The 19,052-nt window shown below is 42.8% G+C and overlaps 1 protein-coding gene across 1 annotated transcript in view; it reads right to left on the bottom strand.

The window, feature by feature from the left end:
- Nucleotides 1-19,052, bottom strand: part of UTRN (utrophin) — a 528,745-nt gene that overhangs the window by 361,161 nt on the left and 148,532 nt on the right. Inside the window, exons 34-39 of the mRNA XM_077813162.1 lie at nt 16,826-17,005; nt 13,755-13,883; nt 13,452-13,622; nt 12,261-12,422; nt 11,481-11,618; nt 10,929-11,081 (exon numbers count right to left, since the gene is read on the bottom strand). Of these exons, the coding sequence (XP_077669288.1) occupies nt 10,929-11,081; nt 11,481-11,618; nt 12,261-12,422; nt 13,452-13,622; nt 13,755-13,883; nt 16,826-17,005 (933 nt within the window). The remainder of the gene's footprint in view (nt 1-10,928; nt 11,082-11,480; nt 11,619-12,260; nt 12,423-13,451; nt 13,623-13,754; nt 13,884-16,825; nt 17,006-19,052) is intronic.

Below are 19,052 nucleotides of genomic sequence, written 5' to 3'. Positions count from 1 at the left end.
GCACCTAAATATCTTTGAGGATCTGGGCATCTCTCCTTACAAAATACACATCTTCAATATGAATGGAGAATACTCACTCAGAGCATACATTTTATACAATAAGGTACCTCAGTTAATCAAGCTTCCACTGTATTCCCATCTTTGCAAATAAACATCCTGTTGGTCACGGAAATCCAGCATTTCAAACCACTCTTGCCATACACACTGAATTCTGGAAACAGGCTTTTTCATTTGAGTATTGAGATTGCTGTGTCAGTTTTACGTGCTCATCCGAGTTAAATCTATGCAATCAGTGAGTGCACAAATTTTCTACTTAACTACTGCGAAAGAAATTGCTCACATTTACGAAATCCTGAGGTCTTTTTAAGAAAGATGAATAACAAATACAGAATAAGAGGAAAAATGGAGAGCTTTACTTAACTATGAGAGAATATTACTTATGAGCCTCTGGTGGCTGTGTTCTGACCCAATTAAATGTCAACACCAGTGTATCAGGAAGAGAACAGCATGAATACTAGCAGCAAATTCCCCTTCAATCTGTAAAATGATCATTTGTTCATGTCAAATAATTTTCTAAATCTTGGGGGTGAGGGAGGGGAGTAATCTCAAGAACTTTAGTCCACTAATTTCCTCCTGCAATTTAAGAATTCATTTGCCTTTATCTCAGCTGAATCATGGGGTATAGCAAGGTAGGAAGAAAATCTAAATGAGAACCATCCTCTTGAAATTGAAAGCGATTTTAAAAAAATGCCTTCACACTGAAGATCCAGCTAGAAAAAAGCTCAGGGAAAGTTTTATGAAAGCTATAAACTCCTGATTTATGCTTCTCCAGACAATATATATTTCAAATAAACTTTGTTTCAGTATGGGTGGGCAAGGGACACATAGCATATCATCAATATTTCAGGAAAGACTATCAGCCATTCTATAGAATAAGCGTATACAATCCTAAGTGGGTAGAGTCCATGCCACGCCTAACAAAAGTATACATTAATTGAGTGTTAAAGTCTTCCCCTTCCTTGGCCCTGGTTTAGTAACAGAAAGGTAACTCTTAAGTAATACTATATGAAACCCAAGTCTAAGCTTTCTTCCCAGGCTTATCTAATCCGAGAGTTGTTTCCCTCAAACTTGCCCATTCCAAATACTAGCTCCATCTTCTTGAGCGCTTATCTCATGGTTGCATATTGAGCTAGCTGCATCAGTGAGTTAACAAAACTCAACGAACACTTTCCAATCAGGATCGAACCAGAAGTTGGAAATGCATCAGGCAAACACTGGCAGCTTAGCAGAGAGTTGTGTCAGGTTTCTAAACTGGGATACTTCCAGGGATTTTTCCTCTTCTGCATAAAGCATCCTTACTGAGATCACAGGCACACAAAGAATCAAAATGTTTGCCCTTGCTGGGGGGAGGGAGGAGAAATTAAATGCTTTATCAGGTGATTCAGCATTTTTCTAGTTTCAGGATCAGACTGTCCGTTGGCTCCACAGGAACTCTATGGCAACTGGGTTCATCTTGACTGATCTTTCTTGGGAGCACAATTTCTCACTTCAGAAATGTTGACATTTAAAAAAAAAAGCCTCAGGGGACATACTTGCTAGCAAGAGTTCAAGATCACTCAACTAAACAGATAATACACAAGCCACAAAAACAAACCTCTGGAAGTGGAAGTTTCACACTCTACTCAAAGCGCACCTCAGTATCAAAAGTCTGGGGGTAAAAGGGTATGAAGCAATATCGGCACTATACTATCTGAGTTTTAGACCATTACATTCGAACAGCTCATCCTCTCTGTAAATCCAACTGATTTAACAATACTGGTTACGTCTGGAAGCTAGATGATGTTTTCAAATAGAGTAACTGATTGTGAGCAACCAACCTCCACATGAAAATTCTGGTCTATCAACATTCTGTCCTACGTACATACATTCCTACATGATTTTTTACATACAGGAGCCACCTTAAAAATTTACTAATTGCTTCATTATTTAAATGCCTTTGATTCAGGAAAGCATCCTGTTCAGCAAAGCACTTTAGCATGGGTCACCTGAGTACTCAAATTATGAGTAGCTGTTTTGTCTGTACTAAAGCCACATGTATCCTTATCCCATATTGAACCTGCATTTGCCCTCCTCCCACTGAGCATTCATAGATGCACGGACCTCCCTCCTCTCCCACTGTCTACTCCAGAACTCACTGCATGAAGCAAGTCAATGCTATAAAAGCTCTGAAGGCTGCAGAGGTGCCTTTTTCCTTTCTTCTCAGTGAAGATTCCACCTTCCTATCAATAGGTCCTTGCGTAGAAAAATTACTCTTTGAAGGATCCTTTGTTAGGGAAGAGAAAGCTGGGATGCTTGATGCCAGTTTTGCTTCAGTCTTCACTAAAAAGGTTAATGATGACCCAATACTCAACCCAATTAATATTAACAGGGGGAAGGAATGCAAGACAAAATAGGGAAAGAACAGATTAAAGAACATTTAGGTAAATCAGATGTATTCAAATCAGCAGGGCCTAATGAAATTCACCCTAGGGTACTTAAGGAACTAGCTGAAGCAAGCTTGGAGCTATTAGCAATTATCTTTGAGAACTTCTGGAGGATGGAAGAGGTCCCAGAAGACTCGAGAAGGGCAAACATAGTATCTATCTTTAAAAAGGGGAACAAGGAGGACCTGGGGAATAATAGACCAGTCAGACTAACTTCAATATCTGGAAAGATACTGGAACAAATTATCTAACAATCAATTTGTAAGCACCTCAAGGACAATAAGTTTATAAGGAATAGTCAGCATGCATTTGTCATGATATACCTTGATTTTAGAAATGTGTTGGACATATTTGCTTATGAGAATGTCATGTGGAACTGAGGGAAAGGTGGTCTAGATGAAATTACTATAAGGTGGTTGAAAGACTACACTCAAACAGTAGTTATCAACGGTTTGCTGTCAGACCGGGAGGGTGTACCTAGTGGGGTGCAGAGGTCAGTCCTGGGTGTGGTTCTAGTCAATATTTTCATTAATGACTTGGATAATGGAATAGAGAGTACATTTACAAACTTTGCAGATGACACCAAGCTGGGAAGGATTGCAAGCACTTTGGAGGACAGGTTTAAAACTCAAAATTACCTTGACAACGTGGAGAACTGGTCTGAATTCAACAAGATGAAATTCAATAAAGACAAGTGCAAAGTACTTCACTTAGGAAGGAAAAATTAAATGTACAACTACAAAATGGGGAAGAACTGGTGAAAAGGATCTGGGAGTTATAGCAGATCACAAACTGACTGTGAGCCATTAATATGATGCAGCTGCAAAAAGAAGGCTTATATGATTCTGGGGTATATTGAAAGGATCGTTGCATATAAGACATAGGAAGTAATTATCCCACTCAGCACCGGTGAGGTCCCAACTGGAGTTCAGTGTCCAATTCTGGGCAACACATTTTAGAAAAAGATGTGGACATATTTAAAAGAGTGTAGCAAAAAATGATAAAAAAAGATTTAGAAAAGAAGATTTAGAAAACCTGACCTATGAGGAAAGGTTAAAAAAGCTGGGCATGTTTAGTCTTGAGAAAAGACGACATGGGGGGACTGGACACCAGTCTTCCAACGTGTTATCAAAAGGATGATGTTCAGTTGTTTTCCATGTCCACTGAAAGTAGGACAAGAAGTATATGGGCTTAATCTGCAGCAAAGTAGATTTAGGCTAGATATTAGGAAAAACTTTCTAACTAGGATAGTAGTTAAGGTCTGGAACCGGCCTCCAAGGGAGGTCATGGAGTCCCTATCATTGGAAGCTTTTAAAAACAAGTTGGACAAACACCTGTCAGGGATGGTCTAGATCAGTGTTTCTCAAACTTTTGTACTGGTGATCCCTTTCACACAGGAAGCCTCTGAGTGTGACCGCCCCTTATAAATTAAAAACCCTTTTAAAAATATTTACCACCATTATAAATGCTGGAGGCAAAGCACAGTTTGGGGTGGAGGCTGACAGCTCGCGACCCACTATGTAATAACCTTGCGATCCCCATAGCACTGGTGCTGGACTTGATGATGTCTCAAGGTCCCTTCCAGCCCTATATTTCTATGATCTCTGGAAGGGTAGTCAGACTGGATTTGTTTTGAAGTACATTAAAATGCAGCCTTGTTCGCCTGTATAAGGTCTTAAGATTTTGTGGGAAATTACATTTCCCGGCACTGAGTGGAAGCAGTTCTTCATCCCACAAGGAGACCTAAGACTCCATTGGTTTACTCGTTTGTGGCTTGCTTCCTCTCAGAGATTCTGTGTCAGGAATGCACAGTATAGAAAAATCCAGAGAACTGGAAGGGACCCTTGGGTGAATGGTGAAGATCTGAAATCTGTGCTGAGAGGCCCCCCACTGTCTTTCCTGTCCAAACCCATCTGGACTCAGTGTCCGAAAGGGATATGGGCAAGGTGAAAGATTACAATGGCTCACCTCAAGATCAGACAACCTCAGGAGTTCTTTAGCTATGAGATTTGTCCTTTGTTTGATGGGAAGCCTTAAGAGGCTCTTTGTAGAGTATGAGGGGGAGGAGATTGATCCTCTTGGGAATAAGCTGCTGTCTGACATGCAGGGAGATCTTAAGCATCCTGTGAAGTAAATATAGTCCCATTTTAATATGGCTTGTCTCAGGGTGCCTGCCCCCTGGTGCAGCAGTAAACCCAGACGGGTCATGCACATAGGCAGGAGTGATTAATGAAGTACCTGATAGAGCAACTAGATACAGGTTCAGCTAACAGATGTTCGGACTTAGAGTCCATCATTAACAGCCCACTGATCCTGCAGGTACACAATAGAAGGTTAAATGAGTTAAAATGCCCATCTAAAGGGGATTACCATTAATGTGAACCTGAAACCTTAATGTAGCTATCACGATATACAAAGTCGCTAAGGACAGCAGACCAGCTCTTATAACCTTATGGCTGTCATAGGTAGCTGATGCAATGGGGCACTGAATGACATGTATCACATTAATATTTCATGCTGTATAGGTCTCATTCGGAGCATGAACATTCCCCATCCCCCTCTTTAATTGGTCCTGGGTTTAAAAAGTTACTGAACAATTAAAGAGATTGATTGGTTTTAATTATGAAGCTTCATAACCAGAAATTCAGAACTGACTTCACAGATTGCCTAACCCCCAAGCTTGTCCAAGAAAGTACTTACTCCTTCACAGGGCTTTTCATTGTTACTGCATAAAATATTAAACTAATTGTCATATCAGCCAAACTATCTTGGTAGGATGAAAAGGAGAAATAGAAAAAAGAATTCGTAACCTCAGCACCTAAACACACAGATTTCTGGACAGGAACTAAATCAATAAATAGTGTCTTAGCGGAAAGTCCTCTCAGATTATTTGGGAACTTCTAGCTGTTTGGGAATCTAACTATTACATACAATAGAATTCTCATAAGTAATATTTCACCCTTTGTAGTTAAATATTAATTCTCAGACAAAAATTATCTTTAAAGAATTATGAGGTTACAAAGTGAAGTACTCAGAAGTTTGCACATGAAAGTGAAAGTTGCTTATGCAACCTAAACTGCACCCTCTTTTGCATGTACCTTGATAGTCCATGTTTTTTACATGATCACATACTAGTACTCAAATAATGCAAGACATCAGAATCATATTATTTTATACTACCTTGAGTAAGTGTACAGAACTTTATGCATAATGTAAAAAAATTAGTATTCTCAAAGTTTAAGAGAAATTATTTCATATGTTTAATATCTAGGTTTCATTTTTATATTCCACTGAATTACAAAATATATCATTTTCTTTAGAAAATTAGCACACAATCCAGCAAAGATTTACGCACGTGCTTAACTTTACACACACTGAGTATCCCCACAAACTTCAATGAGACTTTTTATATTGTGTAAAGTTAAGTACACATATAAGTCTTTATACAATCAGGGCCTGACATATTAATATTTGTTTAAAAAAAGAGGAGAAACCTAAGAAAAATATTATACATATTTCCAAGTTAAAATTAACAGAAAATAAATTTATGGGGATTTAGTATGTAATTACTTCTTTAGACAAATTTATTCTTAAATTGCGTATAAATGTGAGGAAGGGGTCCCCAAAATTGATGGTATCATGTTCCCCTGTACTTTTATCCGTATGAAAATGGTTTGTTTCCTTCTTCCAGTATTTGGTGTGAATGTACCCTTCATATTCTATTTATGTTATATGCACACATTTTTAACACCATTTATACATGGCTGCATAGAATCCTGATGCTGCAAAGAGTTCTCTATGACACAGTGTTTCCCATGCCACCAGCTCCATTAACTTCAGTGAGCTATTCATATGCAGCTCATTGGAGAACTGAGACCACATTTACATTTTATTTACAGTAAAGCTATTACATTGTAATGGATTTAAACAGGACCACCCAAACCCAATCAATTCAGTAGCTCTTCACAGAGTAAAATTCAAATTTATGAAGAGGACCATAATAAAATACAATAAAAAATAGATAAGGTAATACAAAAATCTCTTTAAATACATATATTTCAAATTTTAAGAGACACATATGTACATGTATATTAAAACTGAATGCAATTAGAATGAATGGGTGCCACTGGAGGATGGTGGGTATATAGCTTTACAGCGCTCTTCCTCACCTACAATCCACAATCAGCAGCAGCTGGATTGCTTCCCCCCCTCCGCCATTTAACATTCGACAGATATTATTCTACAACTCTTTTCTTTTAATACGTTTATGGATGCTGCACCATCTCCAGACATTCTAAGAAATCCTAAAAGGTACAAGCTGTCAAATCGCCCTCTTGCAGCCAAGATGGCCATCTAGGGAGAGGCTTCCCTTCTGAGACTAGATGAAATTATGGACTGGCTAAAAATAAATTTCAAGTGAACAAACTATCTTGAGAAAAATATCTGAAGACGTAACCGATCAAAAATATTACTAGTATACATCAAGCTAATTTGCAAAGTTTGGCATCAAGATTAGAGGAAGCTGAGAACCTTAACTAGAGGCAGCACTGAACACTTGCCTGTAATAAGTATTTATATACAAAAAAAACCCGGTTACTTACCTTCTCGTAACTGTTGTTCTTCGAGAGGTGTTGTTCTCATCCATTCCACATTAGGTGTGCTCGCGTCACGTGCACAAGCGTCGGAAACTTTTTCCCTTAGCGGCTCCCGTCGGGGCCCCCTGAGTGGCCCCACTGCGCCGTGCATATATACCCCTCCAGGCCCGACCCCCTCCAGTTCCTTCTTGCCAGCAACTCCGACAGAGGGGTAGGAGGGTGGGAAATGGATGTGAACACCACATCTTGAAGAACAGTTACGAGAAGGTAAGTAACTGTTTTTTTCTTCTTCGAGTGCTTGTTCACATCCATTCCACATTAGGTGAATCACAAGCTTACCTCTGGAGGAGGGTACAAGTCACGGAACAACTGCTCAGAGGACCGCTCTGCCAACTGCTGCGTCCTCTCTGGCCTGCTGGTTGACCGCGTAGTGGGTGGTGGAGGTGTGCTCCGAGGACCAGGTGGCTCTCTGCAGATCTACTGGATTGGGACCTGTGCCAGGAAAGCCGTGGAAGTTGCTTGCGCCCTGGTCGAGTGGGCCCTGACCGCCAGGACCAGAACACCTGCGAGCTCACAGCACACCTGGATGCAGCTTGTAATCCAAGACGAGATCCGCTGCGCCGACTCAGGGAGGCCGTTCATCCTCTCTTCTATGGCCACGAACAGCTGCACGGATTTATGAAAGGGCTTGATGCACTCCAAATAGAACGCCAGGGCTCAAGGGACATCCAGGGTGTGTAGGCTGTGGTGACTCGGGTCCGTACAGGGTTTTGGAAAAAAACACTGGCAGACAAATGTCCTGGCCCAAATGGAATTGGGAGACCACCTTAGGGAGGAACTTGAGGTGCGGTCGGAGCTGCACCTTATCCTTGTGAAACACTGTATACGGTGGCTCAGAGGTGAGAGCCCTCAGCTCAGACACCCTTCTGGCCGAGGTAATGGCCACCAGAAATGCCACCTTCCAGGAAAGGTGGAGGAGGGAGCAGGTAGCGAGGAGCTCAAACGGGGGTCCCATGGGCTTAGAGAGGACCAAGTTAAGGTTCCAAGAGGGCCTGGGGGGCATGAGTACAGAAACATTCTCTCTAATCCTTTAAGGAACCATCCAACCACTGGGTGGGAAAACACCAAGCCCCCCAAAAACCCTGGATGGAAGGCGGAGATGGCCACCAGGTGCACTCTGAGTGAGGACGGGGCCAACCCCTGCTGCTTGAGGTACAGGAGAATGGCTTGCACCGGGGCCTGGCACGGCTGTACCTGTCAGTGCTCACACCAACAAGAGAACCTTTTCCACTTGGCCATATAGGTAGCCCTGGTAGAGGGTTTCCTACTGCCAAGCAGAATCTGCTGCACAGAAAAGGAGCACTGGCTCTCCAAGGCATTTAGCCACAAAGCTTCCATGCCATCAGGCGTAGCAACTGCAGGTCGGGGTGGAGAAGCCACCTGCCGTCCTGCGTGATGAGGTCCCCGTGTAGGGGCAGGACTACCGGGGCCTCCACCAACAGCTCTAGGAGCATTGTGTACCAGTGCTGGCGGGGCTACGCCGGGGCGATGAGGACCATCACTGTGACCCTGCGTACCTTGAGCAGGACCTTGTGTACCAAGGGGAGCAGGGGAATCGCATACATCAAGCCCCCACCCCATGGGATCACAAACACGTCTGCCACTGACCCAGGCTGTGGTCCTGGAATGAGCAGAACAGCGGGCACTGGGCCTTGTCCCTGGTGGCAAACAGGTCTACCCGCGAAAACCCCCACCTGCGGAAGAGCAAAAGCATGACATCCACTCTGAGCATCCACTCGTGCATGCGATATGACCTGCTGAGGTAGTCCACCTACTCATTTTGCGCCCCCGGGAGATAGGACGCCTCGAGGAAAATGGTGTGGGCTATACAAAAGTCCCAGAGGAGGAGAGCCTCGCGACAGAGCGGCGAGGAACAGGCCCTTCCCTGCTTGTTTATATAAAACATGGCAGTACTGTTGTCTGTCAGAACTGTCACGCTGTGACCACTCAGAGTGGCGTGAAAGGTCTGGCAGGCTAGACGAACCGCTCTGAGCTTCTTCACATTGATATGGAGTGACCGCTCTGCTTTGGACCACAAGCTCTGAGGTCCCCCAGGTGAGCCCCCCATCCATGGTCTGATGCGTTGGTCACCAGCATCAGGTCCGGTTGTGGGATGGCAAAGGGGATGCCTTTGCAAACCACAGGCTGGGACTGGCACCACAGCAGGGAGTCCAGCACGTCCCTTGGGGTTGTCACTAACAAGTCCAGGGGGTCCCTGCCCGGGCAGTACACCCGAGCGAGCCACGCCTGCAGCGTCCGAGTCACAGTCTGGCATGCTTGACCACGTGCGTGCATGCTGCCATGTGGCCCAGCAGCCACAGGCAGCACCTGGCCGTTGTCATTGGAAACTGGTGCAGGGAGGTCACTGCTTGCTGGATAGCTCAGAATTGGGATACTGGAAGGCTTGCCCTGGCCTGCACCGCATCCAGAACCGCCCCTATGAATTCCACTCTCTGCATGGGCATGAGAGTGGACTTGAGGACGTTGACCAGGAGCCCCAGCTCACGTCCACAGACGCGGAGCTCGACCGAGACCAAATCCAGGAGCGATGCCAGGACGGTGTCCTTGAACGGCGCCCCATTGCCAGCTTACCCCTCAACAGCACCAATGGCAAGGGTGCCGGCGGATTCTCCCTGCACAGGAGGAGGCTCATCGCCAACAGCTCAATGAGGTCCTTTGCCGCCTCAAAGGTGCCAGGCGTGGAGGGCTGACCCATTAAGTCCTCGAGCCCATCGTCCGCACTGAGCTCACTGAGGCCTGGGCTCGGCGGGACTTCTGGTGCTGAAGCCGCACGTACTGCGGCCTTCCCGCTCTTATCAGCGCTCAGGGCCTTGGAAGGCGCCGGCCTCCTATGCAGAGAACGTCCGCACCTTCCTTTTGGCTGCGCCACGGGCCGCACCGGGAAGGACAAGCGGTGCCGGGGCCTAGTCTGGTGGCGTAGTGCCGACAGCTTTCGGTGTTTAGCCAGTGCCAGGTCTCCCGACAGCTCCGAAGCAGTACACACCGAGGAAGCCGGAGCTGATGTCGGGTGCTCTGGGCCCGGTGGCTGCAATGCGGCTTCCATCAACAACTGCTTCAAACGAAAGTCTCTTTCTTTCTTTGTTCTTGGCTTGAACGCCTTGCAAATCTTACACCGCTCAGTTTGATGCTCTTCCCCCAGGCAACGTAGACACGAGCTGTGGGGGTCACTAACTGGCATAGGCTTGCGGCACGTGGCACAACCCCTGCGGCCCAGGGCGGGTGCTGGAAGCCTCCAAGCACCTGATCACTTAAGTGTCCACAACAAAGGTAAGCTAACTAACTGATAACAGCTGTATATAAGAGAAAGGCTAAGGGGCTGCTCTCGTACGAGAGAGAGAGGTTGTTCCAACGCCGTCACAGACGGGAAGAAGGAACTGGAGGGGGTCGGGCGGCAGGGGGTATATATGCACAGCGCAGTGGCGCCACTCAGGGGGCCCCACCGGTGCGACGGGAGCCACTAAGGGGATAAGTTTCCAATGCTCGTGCATGCGACACACGCACACCTAATGTGGAATGGACGTGAACAAGCACTCAAAGAATAACCAATTTAAAAGAAAGTTAGACAGGGGTTGCTACTGCTCCCCCAGTAATGATAAGACAATGCTCCAGGCTAATCCCAAACTGACACAATGGAAAAATTAATACAACCCTTCTGGACACACTCCTTACCATGATGGCATCAAAAGAATATCCCTGAGCACCAGCACACAACTCTAATATGAAGTCATTTATTACCTTCACTCTTAATTTTTTAAACATCTGTATTTACCTGTAGTTTTTGTTCATCTTCCTCTCCGTGCAGTCCTGACAGATGGTGCTCTGTCTCATTCAGCCAGTTCAACAGACTGTCCTGTTCTCTCTTATATTGTGAAAACGCAGGGGAGAGCTCCACCGCCTGCCTCCTTTGAAAAGACTTCAGTTCCTAGAACAAAATAGGCATGGGGGATATGCAGTGTGAGAAAAATTAATGGGGGGGAAGAGGGGTTTTACTTATTTATATTAAATCGAGCTCAGATTCTGTTTAGTATGATGTGGGGGTTAATTAATTACAACAAGTTCTGATTGGCTCGGGGGACAGATTTAAAAATTTAGAAAATCAAACTGCAGAAACACAAAACTATAACTTTGGAGAATATTTTGGAATTAGGGATCACTGAGTTTCAGTCAGTCATTTTTTCTGTATGTACAATAAATATGCTGAAGGCTTTCATCCCCTAAACCATGCTACTACGTGGTCACAATCAGATTTCAAATCGGCTTCCAGAAGTCCACCAGGTAGACTGCACCAGAAGTCAGTCATGTTAAAACTCTGAAGTCACACCTTTACATTGTTGTGCCTTGTCTGCAGAAGCAACAGCTGCAAGCGGATCTTCTCCCTCTTGTTGTCCTCCATGGGCCGCTGTAACACTTGCTCTCCACTCCGTAAAACCTCCTCAATCTGGGCTCTCTCTTCATCCATCTAAAAATTATAGAAGCCTATGGTCATTTACAGAAAGCCCAAGTTAGAGTATTCAAAATGGATTTGCTGACTGCCTGAATGCTAACAAAATTAACACTCAGACCTGTTAAGCATCCCACTGTCACCCAAAACAAATTGGAGCTGAGAAATTCCAATTCTCCACAAGCATCAAAGACTAAAGGACATATAAAGCCATCATTAAAATAGACTGAGACAGGATGGGGAGTTCTCACTGCACCAGCCAAAGAGCAGGGGTGAACAAGGCAGACAGTACAGCTTATCCATGCTAGGGAGAGGAGGAGAAGCTACTCTACTCATCCCCTCATTCTGCCCCAGCCGCTCTACTTTACTGCCAATTTAAAGTGGTTTTCAGTAAAATATCCTTAGAGGTTTTTAAGGCCCGGCTTGACAAAGCCCTGGCTGGGATGATTTAGTTGGTGTTAGTCCTGTTTTGAGCAGGGGATTGGACTAGATGACCTCCTGAGGTCTCTTCCAATCCTAGTATTTATGAAAATTGTGGTATTACATATTCATTGAGATATCAAAATTTCCTTTTCAGAGAGATCAGTTAATTCAGCAGTGTATTTTAAAGAAACAGAGAAGAGGTGATCGAGTTGCTTAATTTATCCATTACTCACAAACCTTTTCATCTTCATCACTTGATTCCATGTGTTTTTCCACAACTTTTAACATGTTTTGTAAATCACTCTCAAATTTGTCAAGGTCTGCAGAAGCCACTCCAGGTTCCTGGGGTTCTGGCTCGACAGGAAATTTATAAGGCAAGGGTTCCTGACCAACAAGTATCTGTAGCACAAAAGCAAAACAAAAACCACACAAATTAAGGGCTCAATCCTGCAAATACTGAAGTAACTCATGTAAATGTGACTCTCTGTGTAAGTAGTTATCAGTATGCATGCCTGTCTGCAGGATCAGGCCATAAAACTGTATACTGAACTATTTATTTTCAGAAAATAAAGCTAACCCCCTCCCTGCCCAAACAAACAGTATTACTCACCCCAGGATTCAAAAATCCTCAATGAGGTTTCCCCAAAATCAGGAGATTTTAAAATTAATTAGTTTGGACTGTTTTCATTTGGTTTCTGGTATTTGAGCCCTTTAAGGTTCATAATTTCAAGCTATTTTCCACAACCAAAAGGGCAAGAAGCTTAGCTTTCATTAAAAAGAAAAGTGAGACTCTCATCATACACATGACCATGACAGAAAAATACCAAAATATCATGGGACTTGTAATGAAATCGCAGGAGTTGCCTCATTACAATAACTAGAGATAACTAGGTAGAATGTTGGTACATGCCAGAGACTTTCTGCCAATGAATTTCAGCCTGCAGGCCTCTGGCTAGCCTAGTCCTGTGGCCTCTCTCTAACAGACTGACAATCATGCCAAGATATGGATTTACTTTATCGTCTAAATAAATGACTACTGGATAATAGGTTAGTGCCACTTAGGGTGACCAGATAGAAAGTGTGAAAAATCAGGACCGAGGTAGGAGGTAATAGGCGCCCAAATAAGAAAAAGCCCTAAATATCATGACTGTCCCTATAAAATTGTGACATCTAGTCACCCTAGTGCCACTACACCCTTTCACATATGATCAAATTCAGGATTCAAACCTGCTGATTGCTAGGTGTGACTGGCTACTGACTGAATCCATTAATTTTCCCATATAGAGATTTACATAGATAAAAAGTATCTTTGTATATTAAAATGAAGTTATCCCTACAAAGCTGTTAGTAGTAGTATACCCACACAGACATTCAAATGTTTTTAAAATATAAATTAACTTCCTGGTTTTGTGACTCTTTCTTGCTCACCTTAGCACTTTTGATGTGCTGTGATACCTTCTCAAAGTTCCGGTTCAGTTCAGACAGCTTCGGTTCTACAAGTTCACGGCATGACACGCCACGACTGTTCATTAAGATAACGGCTTGGTCTCGCACGTTATCCACTCGAAGACTCACATCATCCAATTCTGATATCAAACGCTGAGAGGAAAAAGCAGCAGAAAGTTACTGCAGTGCACAGAAAAATCAACAGAAAAGCTAGCTCAATCTCACATGGAATCAAAAAGTGCTATTATTTTATAAGTCCCTGCTTTAAAAGATTAAGTTTACAACCTTCACTGTTTCTTCCTTTTTGCTCACTGGCTTTTTCTCAGTCTCATCCAGCAGGGCTTCAGCTTGATAGAGCCAAGTACTTATGTGGGCAACATTCTCATCAAAGATTTCCAGCTGGCTCTGATGATTCTGGAAAGGGAAGCAAAAAATATATCCAAGTAATAAAAACAAAAATATTTGTAAATGTCCCAGGTAGGGAAATCCTAAATGAAATATAAAAATGCTACACATTCTTTAGGAAGAAAAATACTGAACATTTTATAGCACTTTTCACACCTTCAATCAACTTTATAAACATTAACCAATGAATCTACACTCTGATGATGTAGGTAAGAGTTAGTGTCCCAGTTTTACAGACAAGGAAATGGACAAAGGTAAAGAAGGTGTTTTGCACAAGGCCACACAATTCTGTAGCAGAAACAGGATTAGAATTTAAGAATTCCCGTTTTACAACATCATAATTTCATCACTAGTCCACTGTGACTATTGGAAAGTCATGCATTTTCCTTTTTAAAAGGATATTTTTCTCCCCATGTAGCTGTGTAAGGGACCTACACAAACGAAAAAGGAAAGTGACGGACTCTACAGGAGAAATACTGAAATGGACTGTCAGATTCACAACGAAAACGCAGGACAAAAACAGAATATTTCCTCTAATCTCTATCAATTATAGTAATCTTAGATGTTTCATAACAATAGTAGGTAAAAACAATTCAGACTAAAATGGGATTTTGTTTTTAAATTGAGTACCTTTTTGTATAGCTTTCAGTGTGGTTTTGATGTTTTGTTGCCATTTATGCAATTCCTGTCCTCTGATTCATCACATCTGATATGCATTTCTCACTTTACAGATAAATAGTCATGCGATGAATATACTAATCCTTCTGCTCTGATTGGCTCACATATTTAGAATTTTTAAGCTGTGCGCTAGCAACAGAAAACACATGCATCTCTGCACTCCCTCTGTCTGATGCTCCCAAGTTCCCATTGGGGAGAAACACGATAGTTATTTTCATGAAAGAGGCTAGGAAGAGAGAGAGAAAGAAAGAGAGAAAGAAAGAGAGAGAAAGAGTGAGGAAAGGAGAGAAATGGGACAGATAAGCAGAACAGGGGGCCAAATGGGATTTCTTCTTTAATTTAAGACACAGATATAGGGCCCAATTCAGGAAAGCATCTCTATTCAGGACAGCACATAAATTTAAGCATGTGTTTAAGAGCTTCCTGAGTAGAGATGGACTCAAAGCAGGTCCCTATATGCTTTCCTGAACTGGAAAAACCACCCTCAAAGTATCAGTGTATTACACAATCACCAGCTGAGCCACCAGGAGCTGGGGAAGCCACCCACAGAACATTCAGCATCCTGTAGAGTGGGGGAGAAAGCAGTATTTTGTATTGCTCAACAAGGATTCTTCCAAGCAGATGAAGCAGCAGCACTGGCAGACTCCAGAGGGCGAGCAATCCATTACTCTTTGCTTGTTTTTTTTCTTTACAATGCAATGATGCTAACCACAAGCGATATAGCAACTTACTTAGAAAAGGTTACATGGAACCATATACCACCCCCGGAAGTCATCAAATGAATGATTCATTAACTATGTTGCTATTTATTTCTATTGTGATAGCACCGAGAGGGTCCCAATCAGGATTGGGAACACATTGTGCCAAGAGCTGTAGAAAAGCATAATAAGACAAAGCCTCTGCCCCAAAAGGCTTGCAGACTAATCTGAGAAGGTCACAGATGAGTATGATTGTAATGAGGACAAAAAAAAGGAGGGGGGGGGAAGATATTTAAAAGTACCAGAACTAGTGGGGGGGGGGGTGTTCAGGAGAGGGGTGAGGTGGGGGTTGCTTTATTATTTTGGTTTATTTTATTCTATTCCATAAAATCAGCTATCCCTAACTAATGACTAAACCATTACAGGATACATTATTTCTTATAGGTGTCACAATAGAGATGGGTCTTGAGGTGACATTTTGATGAGAAGAGGATAGTGACCTTCCATCCAGATTAATTCAGGGGAGAGCACTACATGTATAAGGAGGGGTGTAGAGGACGGTAGAGAGACAATTATGGGATAAGCTGACAAATGGGTGGACAAGACTGGCATCACTGGTGGACCAGAAGAGGCAAGGTGTCGTCACAATAAAGGACTCGACAGGACAAGTAGGGCAGAGCAGAGCTACAGTAGACCATGAAAGTAAAGACAAGAAGCTAGAACTTAAGTGGTGAAATAGAGGATGCCAGTGTAGGGTTTTAAAAGGGAAGTAATGAGATCCGTGCAATAAGTAAACATGGTGATGCTGGCAAGGTGCATTTTGAATGGATTGGAGTGGAATGGCATGGCATGTGTGATACGGTGACCAGCAAGAAAGAAATTGCGGTAAGTCAGACTGGAGAAGATGAGGACCTGGATAAGAATTTAACAGTGCAGCCAGAAAGAAAAGCCTGAATGTTGAAATAAAAATATATCACTGTTTTTATTCACTGTGACTAAGCATCACTTCCAATGTAGTGAGTTAAAAATGACAACTTATCTGTCTGCCTCAGGAATTTATGTAGCTCCATCACTGTAGCAAGTAGGCACTAGCAACGTGCATTCCATTCCCAAAGACCATGTGGGGGCCAACGTCTGTAAGCTAGTCTGAAACACATACTATCTCAAAAGAATTTCCTGCTTCCTCATTTCATGTCTTCATAACTTCACTTGCCCTGGCTGCACAGCAAGTGGGCTGCCAAAAAATCTATCCCCCGCTTCCTTTAAGACATTGGTTCCCAAACTGCAGGGGAGGGAGGTCAGGGGACAGGGAGCAGGGGGGGTTAGATGTAGGGGTGCGGGGGGTTGGATGATAGTAAAGGAGAGGTGGGGAGCATGAGGGTTTCTCAAAAATTAAAAAGGGGGCATGGTGCCGAAAAGTTTGGGAACCACTGCTTTAAGACAATGGGCACAGTGGAAGCTTTACTGTCAAAGTAGAAAGAGGACTCTAAATTGTTAGTGGTTGGTTGGTTGGTTGAGGGGGCGGGGGACAAGAGAAGAACCACACACAAAATATTTTATTCACAAACAATTTACCAACAAGGTGTTGCACCAGTCTTCAGTCCAGGTCCGAACTCGACTCCAGCCAGCATTAAGAACACAGAGCTTCTCCTCCAGTGAAGTCTCGCTGCCTTCCACCAAGGCCTGGAGTGCTGCACTGCTCTCTGTGATGGTGTTCAGATCAGCTTTCCTTCTTTCCAGCTCTCTCAGTACATTCTGAAACAAGAGAAACACTTAATAGGATACCGCCACATCCAGTGGATCACAAAAGCAAGGAGGCAGTTAGTATGTTTGTTTTTTTAATGGTTTATTGCTTTTCACCAAAGAAAGGGTGTGCATTCTGTCTGTACATCACGTAGTGGAAAAAAATTACGTTCATTCAGTCAAAAAAATCTTGAATATTATTTAACTATTTTTGAAGCAAGTATTACCTAAGCAGATAGTTCATTTACAGCACACACTGCCAATCACTACAATACAAAAACAGCTGTGATTTTAAGAAGAGTCCTTTTCACACTATAAAGCATCATAAAGAGTGAGATTTTCAAACACACTCAGTATTGGCCTAACTCTGCTCCTACTGAAATGTTTTACATTGATTTTAGTGGGAGAAGAGTTAGAGCAATGCAAAATGCTTCTGAAAAATCTCAACTTCCTTTTGCAAAATCCCATGATCATTTTTCCATATTTTGTTATATTACCACAATGCTTCTGTTGCCATATATGCACATATACAACAGACAGAACTATTTCAATTAAGTGTTTATGTCTTCCTTAAATTTAAAAGTCTGTGTGTCACCTTGTTTTTCATCATGGCATGTGTTTAAATATATTATAGAGTGCTCAAGAGTTTTATTAGCCAGGGGTAAAGGGAGTTACCATACAATCACCTTTGGGCTCTCTCATACTTATAAGGAGGATTTCAATAATACAGTTTATTACCTGAAAATAAATAAATTGATACCGTGAGGGAAACCAAATATATAGTTCAAACTCTCATCATATAGGGTCACTGTTCACTAATGTACTCAAATCTGGTTATTTACAAAGCTCCCTGATTTATATAATTATAGAATAATAGAAACGTAGGGCACCTTGAGAAGTGACCAAGTCCAGCTCCCTGCACTGAGGCAGGACCAACTAAACCTAGACCATCCCTGACAAGTGTTGTTCAGCCTATTCTTAAGAACCTCTAATGATGGGAATTCCACAACCTCCCTTGCAAGCCTAACCCAGAACTTAACAACTACCCTTATAGTTAGAAAGTTTTCCCTAATATTGAAACTAAATCCTCCTTGCTGCAGATTAAGCCCATTGCTTCTTGTTCTGCCTTCCGTAAACATGAGCAACAACTGATCGCTGTTCTCTTCGTAACAGCCCTTACTATATTTGGAAACTGCTATCAGGTTCCTCCACCCCCTCACCCCCCGTCTTCTTTTCTCAAGACTAAACACGCCCAGTTTTTCAACCTTTCCTCATAGGTCAGATTTTCTAAACCTTCCCCCTCATTTTTATTCTTCTCCTCTGGATTCTCTTCAACTTGTCCACATCTTTCCTAAAGTGAGGGGCCCAGAACTCGACACAGTACTCCAGTGCCAAGTAGAGTGGGAATTACATACAACATCTTACATACAACACTCCTGTTAATACACCCCAGAATGATATTAGCCTTTTTTGCAAATGCATCACATTTTGGGCTCATATTCTATATGTGATCCACTATAACACAGATCCTTTTCAGCAGTACTACCCCCTAGCAAGCTATTACACATACTATATTTGTGCATTTGATTTTTCCTTCCAAAGTACTTGGCACTCGTCCTTATGAAATTTAATCTTGTTGATAATTCAGACCAATTCTCCAATTTGTCAAGGACATTTTGAACGCTAATCCTGTCCTCCGAAGTGCTTGAAACCCATCCCAGTTGGTGTCATCTGCAAATTTTATAAGATACTCTCCATTCCATTACCAAGTCACTAATGAAAATATTACAGTACTGAACCTCAGACTGACGTTGTGCGATCCCTCTAAATACACTCTCCCAGTTTGACAGTGAACCATTGACAACTACTCTTTGACTATAGTCTTTTAGCCAGTTGTGCACCCACCTTACAGTAATTTCATCTAGAACATATTTCCCAAGTCTGTTTATGAGAATGTCATGTGGGACAGTGTCAAAAGCCTTACTAACATCAGGATATCTCACATCTACTGCTTCCCCTCATCCACTAGACCAATAAACCTGTCAAAGAAGGAAATTAG

This window comes from Eretmochelys imbricata, chromosome 3 (assembly GCF_965152235.1).
Source record: "Eretmochelys imbricata isolate rEreImb1 chromosome 3, rEreImb1.hap1, whole genome shotgun sequence".
NCBI lineage: Eukaryota > Metazoa > Chordata > Testudines > Cheloniidae > Eretmochelys > Eretmochelys imbricata.
This window is presented reverse-complemented; position numbering and strand designations above follow the sequence as displayed.